The 17,244-nt window shown below is 39.6% G+C and overlaps 1 protein-coding gene across 1 annotated transcript in view; it reads right to left on the bottom strand.

The window, feature by feature from the left end:
• The window catches only part of AGPAT5 (1-acylglycerol-3-phosphate O-acyltransferase 5), a 53,721-nt gene that overhangs the window by 13,961 nt on the left and 22,516 nt on the right, over window positions 1-17,244 (bottom strand). The window contains exon 5 of the mRNA XM_059384136.1: window positions 6,700-6,790. Within this exon, the coding sequence (XP_059240119.1) occupies window positions 6,700-6,790 (91 nt within the window). The remainder of the gene's footprint in view (window positions 1-6,699; window positions 6,791-17,244) is intronic.

The following is a 17,244-nucleotide window of genomic DNA, read 5'->3' as shown; positions in this document are numbered from 1 at the left end:
AAGCTTAGAAAACCACAGGACCCCCTTACCGTCCAACAAACGGATGCCGCTAAGAGAGAGGTCACTGGGAAACTGGAAGGGAACAGACCTCTTCAGAACAGGTGGAGTCAAATAGGAAAATGACAGGGGCCCAAACTTCTCCTTTAGCACAAAAGAGAGGGAGAAGAGTGACACCACACGTGTGCTACACGTGGGTGTGCAAACACGCACGCACACATAGATACACACATACGCGCGCACACACAGTTTGCTTATATGAGAATCAGACCACGGCAAACCGGGGCAAAGCGAGCAGACAAGAGCGTGCTGGTGAGGTGTGCAAAAGGCAGCTCTTAGAGCAGTGACATTAAAATCGTGAACTACAGAAGGATATGCATGACTCAATGATGCAATCTTGTCAGAGAAACAAAACTCCTTCAAGGCAAAGACACCCTGAGATGTGAGGTGAAAAAAGAACAGATAGTTCTGTTCAAAAGGGAAAAGGAAAACAGAACTGCTCGGGTAGGGAGGAGCCAAAGTGGATCAGGCAGGGCTGAGAACGGGCAGGCTCCAGTCACACCGGCAGGGCAGGCGAGAGCTACGCAAGGCCCAAAGCCGAAGAAACCAAGGAAAGCGAGGTTAGAATCAGGCCGAAAACAGGCTCAAGGCAAGGAAGAGCGAGCAAGAGGGAGAAGGAGACAGAATTTGCAGGACCCACTACAATTTCAAGACTGTGAAACAGAGCACTGGACCGAGCCCAGGATCCTGTGCAAGCAGAGATCTTCCCTAAAAGGCTCCAAAAAGGACCGCAGCCCACCACCCCCACCCCTCCCCAACTCCAGCCCAGGGAGACCCACATCAGACTTCTGGCCTCCCGACCCATGAAAGAACACACGCGTAGCGCTGTAAGACACCAAGGTCTCCGAATGTGCTTCCACAAGGAGCAAACACGCCCCCTCAGCTCCCTGCTAAAGAAGTGTGCCCGCTCCACCAAATGTGGGTCAACACTGGGCAGTAACTTTCTTTTTTAATGTTTGCCAGGTTGACATTTGTTCGTGTGTGGATCATTCATATCTCTTAATCTTCCCATTCATGAGCTTTTCCCATTTTTCCAGTTTATATTTTTTTCTTAGGTTAGCATGTGCTCTTTTAATATTGAGTTGATTAACACCATATACTGCAAATACTAGTTTAGCCTGCCATTTGCCACCTAAACTTATTAGCATGACATTGCAAGGCGTAATTTTCATTTAGTCTACAGAGGAAAAAAATTCCTTTTTTGTTTTAAAAGGACAATTAAACCTACACAACACTCTGTGCTATTCATAGGATAAAAGCAAATGCTATTAAGCCTAAGGAGTTTTAAAACTACAAGGATCTTTTTTACTTGTTCCAATAATTTGAAAATTCGAGGTATTCAGTTTGCCATTATAGATACGTCCCTAAGTTCATCTTTTTTATTATTACTAGGGTTACTAAGTCTAAATATGTCACCTTGCCAGCTGCTATAGTAAAAAACAAAACAAAACAACATGAAGCTCACTTTAACAGGTTCAGGAGGATTAAGATGCATTAAGATTCCAAATTTCTTAGTAACCTCTGAAAAGCAATATATCTATAATGACTACGGGAACTTAGTCAAAATCAAACATTTCACATAAGAGAAGGGTAGGAGCTATTACAGCAGCAGCAGTGTCTGGATGTTACCAGGACCCACGTGGAGAGCCTCCCTGTACCCACCTCCAAGTCTCCTACAGTGGGTACGTAACTGCCACCAAACTCCCCTGTCTCTTAGTTAGGCCTAAGTATAAAATAAAGGTTCACTCACCAATAAATATTAGATCCACATGTCCTAGAAAACACAAAAATCTGACTCAAGTAACCTGCTGAGCACATGACTAATCTTATTTAAATGAGTGGTTCTAAAACTTTCGGAGGCACCAGAATCGTGGGGAAGGCAGAACGCTACCCCTGGAATGTCTGATGTAGCAGATGTGGGGTGGATCCCAAGAATCTGGATGTCAAGGCATTTCCAAGACAATGCTGATGTTGCTGGTTCAGACAACACTTCAATAACCACTGACTCAGAACGTGGGCCATGGCCTGAACAGCTGAATTCTTAATCACAAATGAGCCAGTGAAGGAGTGAAAAGGCTAGGGGAATAAGGGATAATATTTATTTTGGTAAAAATTTTAAGTAAATGGTATGGAAGTGGCCTCAAGCAAAACCAAACTTTAAAAAGTCCTGGACATTTGCTCTGTCCAAAGCCCTGCACGAGCATACAGTGGTGACTTGATCCTCTCTACACTACTCCCCTTGGTGCTCCCGGCTATCATCCCCAAGGCTGTGACTTGCCTAGGGGCCAGGCGGAAACATGCTACAGAACCGGGGAGGAAGAGTAGGCCAAAGGATGAGAATGAGATACAGCTGTAATTCAGACAGTGATGGAGAGGTTGATATGCAAAGTGAAACAACCAGTTTCTTGGGAAGCACTATAAATATAAATATAATCTAAAAGCTATCTTACTCCCTTTATTCATCCCTATTCTTTTCCAAAAATGCCTTGCATACAGGAATAAAAAATTCTAGAGGTGCTTGAGGGCCTCAGTTGGTTAGCTTAAGCGTCTGTCTCCGGCTCAGGTCCTGATCCCAGGATCCTGGGATCGAGCCCCACATGGGGCTCCCTGCTCGGTGGGGAACATCCTTCTCCCTCTCCCTCTGCTCCTCTCCTCACTTGTGCTCTCTCTCTCTCTTACTCTCTGTCTCAAACAAATAAATAAATACAAAGAATAAAGAATTCTAGACTGGGAATACAAGTTCTATGTGATTCTTTTCTATTTTTATATCCTGAACCATCTATGATCTTTCATTCAATAGTAACTGAGGCCCATGAGATTTATGTTGTAGCCTTCCTAGGAACAGGCAGAATCCTACACCTCACAAATCACTGCAAAGATTGACAGATACCTGACAACACAAAACTGCATTAATAGTTCAAAAACTGATAAAGAAATGAACTACCATGGGAAGTCAGAAGAGGAAGACGTCATTCCTTGACCAGTTTGTTGGATTTAAATTAAAATGATCTAATTGGGCATGTAACAAAACAAACATTTAATAAACACAATTTTAGAATGATCATTTTTATCTGATACTATTTTATTTATATTCATATAATACTATTATATTTACATACTCTGTTGCAGTTTTTCTTACTAAATGTTTCATCACTGATTTTATTTGTTTGTTTGAGACAGAGAGAGCACAAGCAGGGGGAGCAGCAGGCAGATGGAGAGGGAGAAGCCGACTCCTTGCTAGGTAGGGAGCCCAACATGGGCTCAATCCCAGGACCCCAAGATCATGACCTGAGCCGAAGGTGGCCACTTAACTGAGCCACCCAGGTGCTCCTCACCATTGATTTTTTTAAATGACAAGTTGCATGCTAGCCTTTCTAAAAATAAAATTCCCTTTTCCCTAATTTACTATTGCAAAGTGAAACAGTTTCAATATATACCTTGCTTACCTGACATTTAAGAGTTTCTTGAAGAGTCTACTTATATTTCAGACCTTTTAAAATCTTAATTTTTGTCTTGGAGAGACTGTAACTAAAAACAAAATCTTGACTAATTTGTTTAGAAATATGAGTAAGTCTTCTTTAAAGAAGTAACTAACATTCAGTTTGAAGTGAGAAGGAAATTTAGAAAGCATTACAATGACAACCTCTGAGGGGAACAATTAATATTGTTAAGAATATTAATATTCTTAATAGAATTCATGACATGGTAACACGGATATTCTCTTAAATAACAACCTTAATACCGAATGGCCATAGTCTGTGGCTAATACATTTTTGAAGTAAAACGCTTCTAAGAAATAGTAATAACCAGAACCTTAAAATATTTAGAGTTAAGACAGACACACCCATATCCATCACTCATACTTCTTAAGCCAGCCAGTACCAATGACCATGAAAAACTAAAGAGTAGAAGGTGTAATTATTTAAACACATTAACACATATCACATGTTAAAAATCTAAATTAAACAGGCTGGTTTGGGTTTTTCTATTTATTTTTTAAAGTTAGATTCAAAGGAAGGTATTTTAGGAGCAATATTAATAATGTGACTATCACGGACTAAAAGGTGCTACTAAGTTTCAACTTTCTTGAAGAAAAATTAGTTTAACAGATGGAGAAACAAGTTCTTTCATTTTTATTTTGAAGTAATCTTGATTATAGTTGTGACCTAAGAGGAAAGAAAACAGGAAACACTTTTTCTAGATATATGGTTCACAAATCAATTTCTTTTGTGTATGGTGGAAAATAGTTACCTTATAGTCATGAGAAAATACAGTTTTGATAGAGAGCAATAGTTTCTCCAATTGTAGAATTTAAAGAAAGAACAATCAGTAATTAAAAATTATATCTATAAGACAAATTATTCATTTCCCCCCTTCTGGTAACTTTAAAAAGATCTACAACTCAGAAAAAAAGAACAGATTAATAATGATTAATTATAGGTGAGTGGGTTATTATCCGATTAAAAAGCTAGGGTATATATCATGATTATGCCATTTTAAGAATTACTTAAAAATACTTGATCTAGCATTACAAAATTACTGTGGATTTTTAAATTTAAGTATCTTTTAGGAACTATCTTAAACAGACATCTTAGTGAGATTGGATAATACAAGGTAAATATTCATCTTAAATTATTTTAAAAAGTAATGAATTAAGAAATATTAGTATTAAATACAGTAACATATAGGAAGATAATAGAAGACCCTGTTATGGACTCATGTGTCCCCTCCATCCTCCAACCCCCCAAATTCATTTTGAAACCCTAACCCCTAAGTGACTGCATTTGGAGATGAGGTCCTCAGGAAATAAATAAGATTATGCAAAGTCTTTCTCTGACTTACTTCACCTAGCATTATAACTCTCAAGATCCACCCACATCTTACAAATAGCAAATGTCATTCCTTTTACGGCTGAGTAATATTCCATTGTATATAGAGACCACATCTTTATCTATTCATCAGTTGATGGACATTTGGTTCTTTCCACAATTTGGCTATTGTTGACAATGCTGCTGTAAACACTGGGGTGTATTTGTCCCTTTGAATTAGCATTTTTGTACTCGTTGGGTAAATACCCAGTAGTGCAACTGCTGGATGGCGGGGTAACTCTATTTTTAACTTTCTGAGGAAACTCCATACTGTTTTCCAGAGTGGCTGCACTACTCTGCATTCCCACAAACAGAGCATGCGGATTCCTCTTTCTCTACATCCTCACCAACACCTGTTGTTTCTTGTGTTTTGATTTTAGTCACTCTGACAGGTGTGAGGTAATATCTCATTGTAGTTTTGATTTGTTTATCCTTAATGGTGAGTGATGTCGAGCATCACTGGCCTTTGGGCCAATCAAGTGAAGCTCTCTTCTGGGCAGCTACACCTACAGGTCTAGAGTCAAACAGATGCGGGTGGAAGAAAGCTTTTTTGAGCCATCAGCAATCAAATAAACGGTGGTCAAAGCTATGGATCTGGATGAAGGCCATAAGAAAAAATATGAAAATGAAATGAATGAAGGAGCAAAGTCAGACAATAGAACAACATCTGAAACAGGAGAGAATGAAGCAGACGAGGAGACTAGAAAGGAGACTGCCGGGAATCACCAGAGAGGGAGGAGGAAATGGAGACAAGCCCTACAGAAGTCTAGGGAAAGAATTCCAATAATGGAATTATCAAGAATTTTGTATCAGATCCCAATGAATTAGTTAAAATTAACAAAAATAAAAATTCATTTCCCCTGATGCACTACCACATGTGGGTAGGAGCTGCCATGTTGGTCAGAGCAGATTGAGACACTGCTCTTGCTGCAACAAGTTCTCCTAGACAGCCCCATACACAGCTCAAGGCATGGGCTCAGGAAGTGCTTAGGGATCAATGTACGGAGATCGTACACTAATTCACAGCCCATCATTAAGGGCAACAGGGAGAAGACAGCTCAGCCACTGTTTTCTGTTTATATCCCAAACTGGCGAAACTGAACAGGTTATAGGTATATTAGTTTTCCAACTTTCTAAAACACAGATACTAAGAACATTCCTGTTATTGGGGACATTTGTAACTTCCAAGTACTGTAAACCAAACTTGCATCACATTCTCCAGTAGGAACTTGACATACTTCTAATGTAATTCGTATACATAGGCAATCATAAGTATACCTCTGAGGTACTATGTCCCAAGAGATGAGGAGACAAGCTGAGTCCATGAGGCAACTCGCACCCACATACCTGACGGACGTCAGAGTTGGGACTCTAGCCCAGGTCTGTCAGCCCACAGAACAGAGACTCTTTCCATCATACAACCCACAATGGAGAAAAAGCTCCATAATCTGGTACCCAGCCAGATTTTCACTAAATCCATGGCACTGGAATATGTATTTTAGCAAGGCCTCGAATTTAATCTCATATATATATATATATATATATATGTGTATATATATATATACACACATATATATATATATATAAATAACATGCATAAGATTTAACGAAGAAACTTCATTTCCAAAGAGATGACACATATATTCTCTAAAGAAATAAACACATTAACTCATTTCCATTGCTTTAAGACATAAATATCCTCTCCAGGAACAAAAATGAAAAAGATATTTATTTTTAAAAATTATTTTTCAAGTACAGTCAAGTTTTTACTTACCTTCTTGAGCAGCAAATGTTTGACTAGCTGAAATGACTTTTGTTAGTTCTGGATTATACCTTGTTCCTTCTGGAAAAATCACTAGATACATCTGTGAAACATAAAGAAATTTGGTTTGTTTTGTGTGAGCTTTTTTTGTTGTTCTTGTGAACCTACCAGTGCCAACCCTATTAATGCTGAGAGAGTACATTCTATGGTAGGAAAAAAGTATATTCGTTTTACATGTGACCTTCATTTCAAGCAGAGCAAACAAAATGCAAAAATGCAATTAAATCTTAGCATGAATTATATTTAAAACGCAGTCATAACATTCACTGGTAGGTCAATCATTAAGACTCTAACAATGTTTCTAATTACACACCAATATTCATTAATTAAAAATTTGCCCATGAAATTCTGACTCATTTAAAGCCTCAATTAATTAAAGAGCTTTTTCCCCCTAAGATTCTGAAAAATGACATTTTTAAATGATGCAAATTTTAGACATTAGTGTCCCTAACTATTAATAATAAAAGCTTATCCCATCCAAAGCAATATCTAAATTTCCACAATATTAAATGTAGTAAGTATTCACATTTCAAAAGATTCCCACTATTATTTTACACAGCTTCCTTAATGCATTTTAAATAATTCAATTTTTAAGCAGCTTCATAAATTGAAATAAAGCACTTATAAAGGAGAAAGCTGGATGTTTACTAAGTAATCAATTACGTTTTTACTTTTATCTGCTTGGGAAAATAAAGATAGAAACAGTGAAACTATACAATGAGAAACTCCTAACGTTAGAAGTGAGTTACCCAAAGTACACCGACATTGCTACTTGATAGCCAGAACACACAACTGAGGCATTTGTAGCAAATCTTTTCAAATACAAACAGAATACAGGAAACACAGGGATAGGAGGATAGCAGGAAAGAAAATTATGTTCCTTTTATCCAACCTCATCTGATTCCAGGTGATGCTGTCTATCTATATACCTGGTACAGACTCGTTCCCTTATCTAAATGGTCTAGGATTATCAAACTCCTACATAATAAATTTATGAGAGAGTTCACATTTTTTCATTAGATTAACATGATTAATCTCTTCCAAACTTTCACCTGAAAAACTTGTATTAATGGCAGCTCTATAATTCTGCATTTTCAACTTCCCTGAAAATACATACATTTTTTATTCATCCATATAAATTGTCTTTAGAACCCACTATCATTGCCTAACTTAGAAGTTAACAGATTTCTATGTATCCTGATCTTTGATAAGAAAGGTTAACCATAGCTGCCACAAAAATGTAGAAAAATGAGTAAAATTAAAATTAGTTCCCAAACCCACAAATTCATTATCATGCGAACAGATTTTAAATCAGCTTATGGGGCAACTAGCTGGCTCACTCGGCAGAGCATAGGAATCCCCACTGTGAGGTCATAGGTTCCAGCCCCACACTGAATGCAGAGGTTACTTAAAAAAATAATAATAATTTAAAAAATAAAATCTTTAAATAAGTGAACTTTGTAATCAAAGCCATGAAAGCAATTACTGATGATTTTTAGCTTTTGGTTCAAGCATTCAAAAATAAAGTGATTCAAGATTTGAATGGTTAAAAAAAAAAGAAGATTTGAATGGTTATTAATAATTCATGTGGTATTATTTTCCCATTTCTTATACATTTCATTAAAAAGAACACTGATGGTCAACAGGAAAGCAAGAATGAACAGTTTTTTCAGGGCTCATTCAAAAAGTATTTCTTATACACCTACTGCGTGCCAGGTCCTAGGGAGGATAATGATACAGATACAGTCTTTGGAGACAAGTGAGAAAAAAGTACATTAAGCAAATTTTATAATTACACTTCTGTGACTGTGAAGAAAAAGAGCAAGATGTTATGAAGGAGAATTACAAGAGGTTAACTGGAGTGAATGATGGGTCTGAGACCTAAAGAATGGGAACAGAATGAGTGCTTTCACCAACACATGGGGAGCAAGGCAAGGACGCCTACTCTCCCCAGTGCTAGTTAAGGCTGGACTAGAGGTTCTAGCCAGGGCGCAAGGCAGGACAAAGAAACAAAAGGCATCCAGATTAAAAGAAAGAAGTAAAACTGTATTTATACACAAATGGCATGACTGTTCATGTAAGAAGTCTAAGAAATATTACTATTTTTAATGTTGCTAAATAATAGGTCTAGCAAGGTTACAGAACAAAAAAGTCAATAAACTGAATGTTTAGATACTAACAATCATAAACTAAAATAAAAAACAATGTCATCTACAACAGCATCAAAAGACATGAAATTAAGAATTTATTTCAGCAAATGTGGATACCTTTGGCAAAAGATGAGTAAATCTGTAGAGTTAAAAGCCACAAAACACTGCGGAGAGACATTAAAGAGGACCTAAATAACCACTGCATTAAAGAGGACCTAAATAAACACTGTATTTTTGGATCCAAAGATCCAATATTGTTATGATAGCAATTCTTCCCAGAATGATCTATAGATTCAATGCAATTCAAATTAAAAAATCCCAGCAAGCTTTTATGCAGAAACTGACAAGCTGATTTTAGAATTTATACAGGAAATGCCAAGGACCTAAAACAGCCACGCAGCTTTGAAAAGAATAAATATAGTAGATTTAACCACACCAGATTTCAGAACTTATCATAATCAAGCAAGAATAATCATGATAGTGTGGTAGAGGCAGGGGGAGATCCAGATGGATCCGCGCAACAGAATAGATGGCTCAGAAACAGACACATGTGTCTGCAGTCACTTGATTTCAAACAACGGGGAAAAGAATGACCTTCTCAGTACGTGGAGATGGACGTCCGTATTCGGACACACAAATCCTCACCTTACACCATATACAAAAGTTAACTTGAAATGGGCCACAGACCTAAATGCAAACTAAAACTAAAACTTCCAAAAGAAAAACAAAGAAGAAAATCTTAGTATCACTGAGTTTGGCAAACCCTTTTACAGTAGGACAGAAAAAGCAGAAATTTTAGGAAAGAACAATAAATCAGACTTCAGCAAAATTTTTTAAACTTTTGTTAAGACTCTGTTATCATATGAAAAGGCATGTCACTGATGCAAAGAAAGACCTGTACAGGGGCACCTGGGTGGCTCAGTGGGTTAAGTCTCTGCCTTTGGCTTAGATCGGGATCTCAGGGTCCTGGGATCAAATCCCAAGTCTGGCTCTCTGCTCAGCATGGAGCCTGCTTCCCCCTTTCTCTCTGCCTGCCTCTCTGCTTACTTGTGATCTCTCTCTCTGTCAAAAAAAGAAAAAAAAATTTTTAAGACTCGTACAGGAACATTCTGAGGGTCACATTTTAACAGCCGCAAACTGGCCGCCACTGCACAAAGCAGATGACCTTCTGCAGGGAATCAAACACACAAAGACTGCAACTAGAGAAAGAAGACAGAAGAGTCTGACTACTTGGCTTCAACCTCCAGACTCCACTTTCAGGCCCCGAGAGCCGGGATAAATTCCTTATCCTCTCTGTGCCTGAGGCTTCTTGTCTGCAGGAGGAAGGGATGCCCGTACCTCACCTCCAAGAGCTACGGTAATGACAGCAGGTGATGATTTACGTAGTCTAATTAGCGTGCGCTTGGCACAAACTATACTGCAACTTGCTGTTGTTAAAATGAGGACAGATGTGCTTTCCCAATGTGAGACGAAGCATCAGGACAAAGGGGAGCGACAGGAGCTGCGCAGCGGCCTCGAGCCTTCCCCGGAATCAGCTCCGCACGCTGTGTTCCCAAAAATGGCCTCTGAGGGCCACACGGCCGAAGCAGGACTCCTCAGCCTAAGGAGAGCTGAGCATGCCACAGAGCACACACGCAGAGTCACGATTCTAGAGTAAAACTTTTCTCCTCCTTCAGCTGTTCGCACCTGATAACTTCCTCACCGCCGCTTTCACACGCCGACCAGAAAGACCGAACTCTTCCGCAGTTCCCATGGAGATGCAGAAGGTGGCAACAGAGGAGGGGAAGGACGCAACACGAGGAATCGGGGCAAGAAAAGAACTCCGGGGTGGTGTGACATCTCCGGACTGACTTCTCAATCCAGGAAAACCCCTGCTCGAGGACAGGGAGGCCCCAAGGAAGACAGGAAAGAACTGGCACACAGTCACGACAAGCCGAAGGATGTACAAGGTTATTGCCACTGCTCACAGAATCTTTTATTCTGCTAAATTTTCATTTGGAAGGAACCAGAGATTCTCTTTTCTTTAATGAGGGCTGACTTTGCATCTAAGATCTCTAGTTAAGATGTGGGGCACCATTCTAAGTGTAGATACTTCCGCCTCTAGTGGAAATCAGCAAGCTATTTCATACTAAAATTTCATTCAGAAAGAAAAGAGCTATTTAAGAATTTGAAATATACTCATATTGCAACCAGTTATGGAACTGACGACTTTCTGTTAAAAACAGCCTTTCCTCCGTGCTTTGGATAAGTTAATTTACTTTTAATTGAGCCTCAGTTTCGTTGCCAAAGGAAGACTGAAGATAGCTGTGAGCAGGAAAGGAAGTATGTGAAAATGTCAAGCACTGTGTGGCAGTCTCGTTACATTGTTTCCTTCCCCTCCGGTTTTTAAAAATTCTGTCTAGTTCACTAAAGAGTTTCAAAGCAGGCACATTGATATGGAAATGATATCTCAGAACTTAATATACTTTGATTAGCTAGACATCTCTTAATTACTGCTTTGGCTTTAAATAAAAATCCATTTCATATTTAGACGTACAGAATATAAATAAGATAGTTCATCTCTGCTTTCTTCCCCCCAAATTAATCCAGTCTAGTAAATCACAACTGTTAAAGAGTTTACAATTACAATCAGAAACATTCAACTCATTATACATTTACAGAGGGAAAAATGCAAAAGAAGTGATGGGATACAAAGTAACAATCTCCTTCCTCGAAGAGATTATTATTTAAGTATGGAAGTGCTACACATATGATCAGAAAACAAGTACAAAGTCACACAAATGCATACATGAACGTAGCAGGCAGAATAATGTCCCCTCCCCCAAATGTCCACATTTGGATCTTTAGAATCTGTGAAAACGTTACAGAACATGGCAAGGGGGTTGAAGACTGCTAGCACTGGACTGAGGGATAATGAGGTCAGCCTAGAATGTCTAGGTGGGGCCAATGTTATCGCAAGGGTTCTAAAGATGAAAGGGAGAGGCAGAAGAGTCAGAACCAGAATGACGGCTGCAAAAAAGACCAGAACAGCCATCGCTGGCTTTGAAGATAGAAAGAAGCCATGACCTAGGGAATGCAGGCAACCTCTAGAATCTAAAAGAGGCAAGAAAATGGATTCTCCCTTAGAGTTTCCAGAAGGGACCTCCACCCCAATGACACCACAATTCTAGTCGGTGGGATCCATTTTGCACTGCTTATCTCCAGAATGGTTAAAATAATAAATATATGTTGTTATTTTTCCTAGGTGTTTAAGGGTATGATTGACAATAAAAATTATACACATTTGAGGTATATAATGTAATGTCTTAATATACACAGACATTGTGAAACGATTACCACAAAGTAATTAACCTATCCATCACTTTGCACAGTTACCCTATTTCTTTGTGTGTGTTAAGAACACTTAGAATCTACTCTTTTTAACAAATTCCAAGTATACAATATAGCATTATTACCTACAGGCACCACGCCTACCGTATGTCCTCGAACTTACTCCTCCTATAACGGAAAGGTGGAACCCTTTGACCTACATATCCCCATTCCCCCCAGTCCCTAAGGCCCTGGTAAACCACTGCTCTACTCCCCAGGTCTATGAATTCAACTTTTTAAAATTCCATATGTAAGTGAGACTATGCAGTACTTGTCGTGCTAGGATTTATTTCAGTTACTGTAATGCCCTCGAGGTTCACCCACACTGTCATAAATGACAGAACTTCCTTCTTTTTTAACACGGAAAAATATTCTGTTGTGTATACATGCTACATTTTTTTTATTCACTCATTTGTTGATGCACATTTAGGTTATGTCCACAGCCGGCTGTTGTGCACAGTGCTGCAGTGACTACAGCGCAGGACAGAATCCCATTTCCTTTGAATATATACCCGGAGCACAATTGCCGGATGTGATATTTCTACTTTTAATCTTCTGGGAAAACTCCGCTCCATTTTTTGTAGTGGGTGTACCAATTTATAGTCCTGCCAACAATGTCTAAGGGTTCTCTAAGTCCTCAACCAACCCTTAACTTTTGAGAACTATTTGAGAACAGTCACTGTAACAGGTGTGTCTGGCATTTGCCTGACGATGACTGAGGTTGAGCACCTTTTCATACAACTGTCGGCCATTTATTTGTATGTCTTCTTTGGAGAAATGTCTACTCAAGTCCTTTCTTTTTTTGCTGCTGGGCTGCATGCTAATCTTAAAAATTAACATCAGGTATGTCACTTGCAAATGTTTTCTTCCTTTCTGCAGGTTGTTTTTCATTTTGTTATTATTTCCTTTGCTGTGCAGAAACATTTTAGTTTGGCGCGGTCCTACTTACTTATTTTTGCTTCTGCCACCTGTGCTTTTGTGTCAGTGAGTTGGTGGTAAACTGTTACAGCAGCAGCTGGAAACTGCTACAATATGCGTAACTTTCAATCATGTTATTTAATCCTAGCTGCCCAATGAATTATTAACAGCTGTAACATATAAAGAAAACAAGCTTACGAAGTTAAGTGACTTGTGCAAGGTAACAAAGTTTACATGGCAGACCTGAGATACGACCCCAAATCTGGTCTGGCCTCAAAGCGACAAGCACTCATGGCAGTGCCAGTCTGTAACTCAGCACTGTTGCACGAACATTGAAAAGCTAGACTTCTGCCCTGGAAAAACAGAAAGTTCTCTGGTAGCCCAAAGTAAAAGACTAGGTTATTTGAACAAGCCTTCCTAATGAAAATTTTAAAAGCTGGATATAACATCATTTAAAGAGTATCAAAGAGCTGAAAAAATCAAAATAAAGCCCGCAGACCTTCTAATAAGAGTGAAAAGAAGTTCGGACACCTGGGTGGCTCAGTCGGTTAAGTGTCTGCCTTCAGCTCAGGTCATGATCCCAGGGTTGTGGGATGGAGAGTCCCACATTGTGCTCCTTGCTTAGCAAGGAGCCTGCTTCTCCTCCTGTCTGCCACTCCCCCTGCTTCTGCTCGCTCTCTCTCTCAAAAAAAAAAAAAAGAGTGAAGCGAAGTAAAGGAACACCGAAGACCATATTCTTAGGGCAAAAGTAAACCAGAAGTCAATCAGTCTCACATGGATTTGCAACTTTAGTCCAGTTAACCTCAAGTTCAGAATTTGGTCTGGGTGCGCTCACAGTGAAGAAGCCTTAAGGGGCCCAACTAAAACAAATGCAAAGATTCTCTGGAGGAAGGCACTTTTTACTCTTTGGAGTTTATTTCTACAGATAATTTTCCAAATAGAATCGGGAGCAGATAAAGTTAACCAAGCACATAAGGAAAGAAAGTACCATGAGCAAGAACTGGTAGAAAATGACAGGGATTCACATACTGAGATTACTAAATACATATTTACTCAATACAACTTTTAAGTGATGCCTTCAAAATTTAAAGAAACAAAGTTTGAAGATTAAATCAAAAATAACACGGGCGCCTGGGTGGCTCAGTTGTTAGGCATCTGCCTTCAGCTCAGGTCATGGTCCCAAGGTCCTGGACTTGAGTCCAGCACTGGGCACCCTGCTCAGCAGGAAGCCTGCTTCTCCCTCTCCCGCTCCCCCTGCTTATATTCCCTGTCTCTCTCTCTCTCTGTCAAATAAATAAATAAAGCAAAAATAACAGATTTGATAATAGCCATACAGTATGGCATACCATGAAAAATACAAAATAAAGTTTAAAAACAGGCATTAAAAGGATTTATGGTATAGTGGATTGCATCTTGAAACAAACAAATAAAAAAGGACATTAGAAAAACTAGAGAAATTTGAATAGTCTGTAGCTCAATTAGTAGTACGACTTCAATGTTTCTTTCTAAGTTTTGACAAACGTACCATGGTTCGGAAAGATGTTAACATTAAATGTTAACATTAAGACTAGGTGAAGAATAAATGGGAAACTCTGTACTATCCATGCCACGTTTTTGTAGATCTAAAATCATTCCAACTTTTACAACACATTAACAAAAGAACAGGACGAGGCTTCCATTTAGGACAAAGATATTACAAGAGTATCTCTCCAATGTAAAAACAAACAAACAAACAAACAGGACAGAAAACAACAAGCTGAACCCATCAGAGTTGAAGTTGCAAGGCAACAGCTCACCTGGACATCTAAAAGAAGAAAGGCAATTCAGAGAGAGGAGATGCACGCATTTATTTACCTGGGGCAAATGCCAACCGTTGGCAAAAACAAGATTTAGTTAAAATTTTAAGCTGCAAAGGCTAAGTAGGGCTAGTTCAAAAGAAGAAGCCCTGGGGGCTACAGACACAAGATAATTCACCACAACTCAGAAGATTTACTCTACAACCACACTTTACACACACACACACCCCACATATACACACAAACCGCACAAACAAAAAAAAAAAAAAAGAAAAAGAAAAAAAAGGCCGGGCCAAGGCAATGTCCTGCACACTCATTCTGGTGATGACGATGACAGCGGTGATGGTGATAGAAGGCTTCCGGGAGGAGAGAGCCAGTGCTGGGAAGGCACGAAGCCTGGCTGAGAGCCTTCTTCTCTACCTTTCCTGCAGAACATTCTTAAACTCTCAAGTGATGAAAATCCAATGCGGCTGGGAGATGTGTACAGCAGGTTAAAACTCTCTGCCGAGAATGGGGCAGGAGCACATCCTGGGCACAGATGCAGGATCAGAGAAGGCTTGTACCCACGACCTCCCTGAGACAGACAAGAAGCCACCCCTCCCCCCTCCACCTCCCAAACCTCCTCTCCACCCTACTAGCGAGAATCCAGAGGACATTGTTGGGGGAGGTGCAAAAAGGAGACTCTAAGTGTAGTGCCAAAAACTGAGTGTGGAACAGGAATTGAGAAAAACTCTCCAGCAAAACATCTCCGGCCCTATACACATAGTAAAGAACGCTACAATAATTTGAAGTCTCTGAGAAAAATTATTTCAACAGTAAAACCCAAAGTCAATATAACTCCTGACTAAACTGGTTCAAGCCCTCTGGAAGCATCGAAAAGGGACCAGTGTAGCCATTCTCAGATATCAAGACTACTTCAGTCTCGACTATTCTACTCAAGAGGCCCAACGTTCAACAAAATCCCAAGAGTTATTAAAAAAGTGAGATAAGTCCAAAGAGACAGAGCAATGAAAAATTTGAGGATCAGATATAGCAGGGATGTTGTAATTATCACATGGGGAATTTCAAGTACATGCCAGCAACATAATAAAGGTTATAGCAGAAAAGGAGGTCAATCCTCATCATCAGACGGCTGCCGTTAGCACAGATGTGCAAACCATGAGACAGCATCCAAAGAAATTCCAGGAATGAAAAACAGGAACAGAGATGAACAACACTTCCAACTGGCGCCACCAGCAGGCTAGGCAAAGCCAAGAGAACCATCAGTGAACAGGAAAATAGGTCAGTGGGTATTATCAACACTAACACAACGGTGAAAGAAAGTGGAAAAAAAAAAAAAAAAACCAACATAGAAAAAAGCTTCCAAAGACTGGGGAACAAACAGCCCCAAAGATGGGTAATTGGAGAAGAAAGAGAGAACAGGACAGGAATAACATTTACAGAAATAAGAGCCACGGATGTTCCAAAATTAATGACAGACACGAAGCCAAAAGTCCAAGTTCAGAGAAGACCGAGAAGAACAAATAGGGAGGGAAAAAGAAAAAGAGCGCACTAAGATGTACAGTACTTAAAGTGTTGCAAACCAAAACCAAAGAGAAACTTGTGAAGGTAGCCAGAGAGAAAAAACACATAACACAGAGGAGGCAGTGGGGTGGGGGAGCCAGAGAGAAAAACACCTAACAGAGAAGCTGGGGAAACTGCATATAGAACGCTGAAAAGAGGGGACTGTAAAGAGGGGACTGTCCCCATCTGTCTGGCACAGACGAATGTCTATAGAATAGCCAAGAAACCAGCTGGCAGCTCCCCTGCCCGAGATGGCACACAGCCAGAAGGCAGCAGAGGGACGGACTCTGTAATGTGTAAGTCACTGCTGAAATTTAAAATTATTTTTTGAAAAGACAGTAAATATACATATTGCCAATCTATTTTGTCTTGTGGTGATCTATAAACAACAGCCCCCATTCTGCCCAAATATACCAAATTGTTCAGAGTAAACATATCTTTCAAAAGGCTACACTGCGTTCTCAAGGGTAAGTAGTAACTGGCTCAAGGGGCAGTGTTTATCTCACCACATTCTACACCAGCTCTTCCCCAAATGATGCAACGTCATAAGGTTGACACAGCCAGACGAGGTTCCTCAGCAAAACTCTTGGCCATTAGGGCACCTCATCAGCCGACTGTAGTAGACTCGTCTTTAAATATGAGCTCTGTGCTACCTCTGGGCGCCAGCAAGGAGAGGAGAAGAGAAGGACCGCTCGAGAGAA

The sequence above is a fragment of the Mustela nigripes genome, chromosome 18 (assembly GCF_022355385.1).
Source record: "Mustela nigripes isolate SB6536 chromosome 18, MUSNIG.SB6536, whole genome shotgun sequence".
In the NCBI taxonomy this organism is placed as follows: Eukaryota; Metazoa; Chordata; class Mammalia; order Carnivora; family Mustelidae; genus Mustela; species Mustela nigripes.
Note: the sequence above shows the minus strand (reverse complement) of the source record. Positions and strands in the feature narration are given on the sequence as shown.